Below are 5,869 nucleotides of genomic sequence, written 5' to 3'. Positions count from 1 at the left end.
AAACATGATTACCGTGATATTGAAATCCAACACTTTTAGCTGTCTTAAGCAGTCCAGTGGGGTGGTGGTGTACTGCAATCATAAAGAACTTGGTTGTCTGTATCTCATAACCGGAGTCATCTTCAGTATTCTAGGAACTATAATGTCTTTGTTTATTCGATTTGAGTTATACAGTTCTGGATCGCGGATCATTTGTACAGAGACGATAGCTACTTATAATGTGATAATAACGATACATGGCCTAGCTATGATCTTTATGTTCTTAATGCCTGCTTTGTACGGAGGATATGGTAACTTCTTTGTACCATATATATATTGGTGGTTCGGAAGTCGTTTTCCCAAGAACTAACGCGATCTCCTATTTTCTAGTACCATTAGGTTCTGTGTTGTTAACTCAAAGTATTTGTTCCGAGTTTGGTAGTGGTCTTGGTTGGACAATGTATCCTCCACTAAGTACTAGCTTGATGGTGTTAAATCCAGAGGCAACTGATTGGATTATCGGAGGTCTTGCAGTACTAGGAATTAGTAGTATTTTAAGTTCTATTAACTTCCTTGGTACTTGCGTCTTCATGGGTTCTAATGCTGGTGCTAAGAACTATATTCTATATATCTGGGCTATCATATTTACTGCCCTTATGTTAGTCTTCACTCTACCTATTCTTACTGGTGGATTAGTTATGATCCTTCTTGATCTACACGTAAACACTGAATTTTATGATTCTATGTATTCTGGTGATAGTGTACTTTATCAACATCTATTCTGGTTCTTCGGACATCCAGAGGTATACATTCTAATTTTACCTGCTTTTGGTGTAGTCTCGCAGACATTATCTATGTATGCTGCTAGATCTGTCTTCGGTGGACAATCTATGATCTTAGCTATGGGTTGTATTTCTATTCTAGGTTCCTTAGTATGGGCACATCATATGATGACAGTCGGTCTAGAGGTAGATACCAGAGCTTATTTCTCTGCTATGACTATTATGATTGCAATTCCTACCGGTACTAAGATTTTCAACTGGTTAGGTACCTATATGGCTAGCCATACAACTACAAGAACTGTAGATCTATGGGCTGCTCTTAGTTTTATCCTATTGTTTACTCTAGGTGGTACTACAGGTGTAGTTATGGGTAACGCTGGTATGGATATTGCCCTACATGATACATACTATATTGTAGCTCATTTCCATTTCGTATTATCTCTTGGTGCAGTACTAGCTACTATATGTGGCTTTATCTTCTATAGCAGAGATATGTTCGGAGATACTGTAAATCTATTCCATGTAAATACCGGTGCTTCTCCATATTTAAGCATCTGGTTTGTAGTCTTCTTAGGTAGTATCTTATTAATTTTCATCCCTATGCATATACTTGGTTTCAACGTTATGCCAAGAAGGATACCAGATTACCCTGATTATCTTTGTTATATTAATACATGGTGTTCAATTGGTTCTATATCCACAATAGTTATCATCTTAACTATGCTCTGCTAATGCACTTAACATGATGGTCATGAAAAGCACAAGAGAACTTGGATCCGGTAAACAAAGACCTTCAAGATCTAAACCAGTAGTCCAACTCGTAGTATATACTCCCCAGAAAAAGGTAGTTTATATCAACCTAGGAATCCCATTTTAGTAAGTGTAACATGGAGTCTAGCTTCAGTTGTTATCTGATTGGTATTGCATGCCCTGAGTACGTAAGGAAAAGGAAAGGTTAACCGCTATTTAAACACAACAGTTACCGTAGCTGTAGATGAATGCTAAATCTAGAGTATCTCCTAAGACACTGCATAACATATGAATGCTCCTTCCGCCATTCGTTGACTGTGTTTACCACGGGGAATTAGAACAGAATACCAAGTTCTTTGCCTGGAGGTTTGTTACGTTCCGTACAGTTGTAGGTAAAAGGTATGTTAGAGACTTAGACTAGCGTTGGAGCACATTGTTTCATTCGATAGTCCACGCTCAATCTTACCATACATAGTACTTTTATGATCCCAGGCTGGTTTAATAAGTCAAAGTTTAGCCGGGAAGTTAGCGTCTAAAATATATAACCGATAGTCTCAACTTAGATGCACAGATGGACATAATTAATCCTTGTACGGTTTGTACCTACTTGACTCCTCAGTTTAAGCAGAACTGTAGTTTCTCGGGACTAAAGTCAGCATAATCAATAAAAAGGTTTGTTCAGCCACTGGTTCACCATCAACTACCTTGTTTCGACTTCGTACGACTGTGTTAGTAGCACATATCAATCCCTTAAATAGGGATATTATTCCCAAACAACCGGATCGTGTTGGCTAGGTGAACTAATCACGTTTCATAAATACAATCAGTGAAAGCTCTTTTGATTTCCATGAACGGAGTTACATATTAGATTCTCTTCGCTCCCATGGTATTTAGTAAGTTAACATTGAAACGTATCCAGTGTAAAGTTTGAACGTAATCCAGCTTTACCTTCTATGTTGTTATGTTAACCAAATAAGTTTCATCGTTGTTGATATTTCATTGACATGTTGATAACATAAATACTAACAAACCACCGGTTTTGGATGGGATTACTTTTAACACCGCATAATATGCTAAAAAGTACCATTCAGGTACGATATGAAGCGGAGTTACAAACCGGTTCACTGGTATGGAGTTATCTGGGTGCGATAATTCAATCAAACCAAAAGCCGTTTGTAAGAAAATTAAACCAATTAGATAATATGGTAGATAGGGAACAAACTGTCTCCAGACGTTCTTAACCCAGCTCACGTATTACATCTGACGGTGAACTAGCGTTCCTAACTGAATCTTGTTCAATAACAAGGAGTAATGAGCCGACATGGAGGTGCTGATACAATCCGAGGATTAGAACTCCCAATATTATCTGACCTGTTATCCCCGGCGTACCTTACGACCGTTATATGATTTAGAGATAGAATGTAATGTGGATTAATATCCACATGGTTTCTACAAAGTGTAGATATAAATAGTGAATGGTTCTGTAAAGATCTTGCATAACATACCTTTAGATTTGCTTAGCATTATAGAGCTTGTAGGCATGTAAGTAACTAAAGAACTATAGATACTTTGAGTGAAGAATACAAGGATAGCTCCAACAATAACATGGCTAAAATGTATACCAGTTAAGATGAAAAGTCCATTACCAAATGCATTATCATTAATATAAAGAGATAGTCCTAAGTATTCCGTACAGACTAACATTAAGAAGGCGACTACCAAAGTGAATGTCATGATATTCGTACAGCTTGTATACAAATGTTGGTTTTTCAAATATACGCTGGATACCACTATACTTAATGCACTTAACATGATGGTCATGAAAAGCACAAGAGAACTTGGATCCGGTAAACAAAGACCTTCAAGATCTAAACCAGTAGTCCAACTCGTAGTATATACTCCCAGAAAAAGGTAGTTTATATCAACCTAGGAATCCCATTTTAGTAAGTGTAACATGGAGTCTAGCTTCAGTTGTTATCTGATTGGTATTGCATGCCCTGAGTACGTAAGGAAAAGGAAAGGTTAACCGCTATTTAAACACAACAGTTACCGTAGCTGTAGATGAATGCTAAATAGAGTATCTCTCCTAAGACACTGCATAACATATGAATGCTCCTTCCGCCATTCGTTGACTGTGTTTACCACGGGAATTAGAACAGAATACCAAGTTCTTTGCCTGGAGGTTTGTTACGTTCCGTACAGTTGTAGGTAAAAGGTATGTTAGAGACTTAGACTAGCGTTGGAGCACATTGTTTCATTCGATAGTCCACGCTCAATCTTACCATACATAGTACTTTTATGATCCCAGGCTGGTTTAATAAGTCAAAGTTTAGCCGGGAAGTTAGCGTCTAAAATATATAACCGATAGTCTCAACTTAGATGCACAGATGGACATAATTAATCCTTGTACGGTTTGTACCTACTTGACTCCTCAGTTTAAGTTAAGGAGTCCTTTGTTTACAGCTTGTACCGTTACTTTCAGGAGCATACCGTTAAATTCGATGATCTTATGTGTTCACTCAAATCGAATAAACAAAGACATTATAGTTCCTAGAATACTGAAGATGACTCCGGTTATGAGATACAGACAACCAAGTTCTTTATGATTGCAGTACACCACCACCCCACTGGACTGCTTAAGACAGCTAAAAGTGTTGGATTTCAATATCACGGTAATCATGTTTGCTTGGAAGCTGTAGTCATTATAACTATTGATTTAGTATAAGCATAGAACCAATCCGGTAGTAAGATATACGATAGTAGCTAATCTACCATATAAGATATAAGTCGCTTGTGGAATAGCACTACCAATAATAATCAAGAAGATCATACTGTATACCCAAATAATTACCCATCCACTGACTACATTTCGAGTCATAAAATGTTGTCGTATCAACATTCGAGTATTCAAAGCTCGAATTTCAGATAAAAGAGCTAAGTTAATGAGAGAGGACATAAATACTAACAAACCACCGGTTTTGGATGGGATTACTTTTAACACCGCATAATATGCTAAAAAGTACCATTCAGGTACGATATGAAGCGGAGTTACAAACCGGTTCACTGGTATGGAGTTATCTGGGTGCGATAATTCAATCAAACCAAAAGCCGTTTGTAAGAAAATTAAACCAATTAGATAGGATAGACATTTAGCATCGGTCATTAACATATGAGGATAGAAGGCTACTTTAAGTGCGGAATCAATACCTGCAGGGTTACTAGAACCATTTAAATGTAAATAGAAGATGTGTAATACAATTAGAATGCAACCTACAAAAGGTAATATAAAGTGCAATACAAAGAATCGTTTTAATGTTACATCAGATACATAGTATCCACCGAGTAACCAAGGTACTAAATATGGTATTGGAGAAAGGAGATTAGTAATGACTGTAGCACCCCAGAAACTCATCTGTCCCCATGGTAGTACATAACCGAGGAAAGCAGTGGCTATAGTAAGTAGATATAAAACTAAACCAGACATCCAAGCAGTAGTTAAATAACTATAGCTGGAGTTATACATACCTCGAGACATGTGTATTAAGATACACAAGAAGACGAAAGAAGCAGTTGTTGCATGCAACATCCTAAATTCCCATCCTGCTGCTACCTCTCTAACTAGATGTTGAACACTAGCAAATGCACAAGATGCTTCAGAAGTATATCGGAACGCTAAAGTGATACCTGTAATTATTTGGAGTACAAAGGTAATTGCAACTAAGAAACCAAAGTTATAAGATGAATTTAGATTGAGAGCACACCGATAAAAGACGAGGTGTGCCCGGAATAGACTCATGGAAATTTGGTGTGTTCTCGAAACCATGCTAGCACAATAGAACTTCGTTAAATAACTACATATTAAAATGAGCGCATGTAAACTAGTCTTAAACACACCGCTCGTCACGTAACAAATCTCAAATCGTACTGTAGATTTTATATATGTACCGTAACTATAACCATGGTGACATCCAATGTTCACGCTCAATCTTACCATACATAGTACTTTTATGATCCCAGGCTGGTTTAATAAGTCAAAGTTTAGCCGGGAAGTTAGCGTCTAAAATATATAACCGATAGTCTCAACTTAGATGCACAGATGGACATAATTAATCCTTGTACGGTTTGTACCTACTTGACTCCTCAGTTTAAGTTAAGGAGTCCTTTGTTTACAGCTTGTACCGTTACTTTCAGGAGCATACCGTTAAATTCGATGATCTTATGTGTTCACTCAAATCGAATAAACAAAGACATTATAGTTCCTAGAATACTGAAGATGACTCCGGTTATGAGATACAGACAACCAAGTTCTTTATGATTGCAGTACACCACCACCCCACTGGACTGCTTAAGACAGCTAA

The 5,869-nt window shown here is 37.3% G+C and overlaps 2 protein-coding genes across 2 annotated transcripts; both read right to left on the bottom strand.

The window, feature by feature from the left end:
* Positions 1 to 2,507: 2,507 nt before the first annotated feature.
* On the bottom strand, positions 2,508 to 3,172 carry BESB_029710 (putative apocytochrome b; the record flags this gene model as incomplete). Its single annotated transcript, XM_029361639.1, has 2 exons — positions 2,508 to 2,732; positions 3,158 to 3,172. The coding sequence occupies 2 exons, from the start codon at positions 3,170 to 3,172 to the stop codon at positions 2,508 to 2,510; spliced, it is 240 nt and encodes a 79-aa protein (XP_029214695.1).
* A 1,055-nt stretch (positions 3,173 to 4,227) lies between these two features.
* On the bottom strand, positions 4,228 to 5,307 carry BESB_029700 (cytochrome b; the record flags this gene model as incomplete). Its single annotated transcript, XM_029361638.1, has 1 exon — positions 4,228 to 5,307. The coding sequence occupies one exon, from the start codon at positions 5,305 to 5,307 to the stop codon at positions 4,228 to 4,230; it is 1,080 nt and encodes a 359-aa protein (XP_029214694.1).
* Positions 5,308 to 5,869: the final 562 nt, after the last annotated feature.

The sequence above is a fragment of the Besnoitia besnoiti genome, assembly GCF_002563875.1.
Source record: "Besnoitia besnoiti strain Bb-Ger1 chromosome Unknown contig00158, whole genome shotgun sequence".
NCBI classification, from domain to species: domain Eukaryota; phylum Apicomplexa; class Conoidasida; order Eucoccidiorida; family Sarcocystidae; genus Besnoitia; species Besnoitia besnoiti.
The sequence above is the reverse complement of the archived record's forward strand: the minus strand, read 5'-3'. Positions and strand labels throughout refer to the sequence as shown.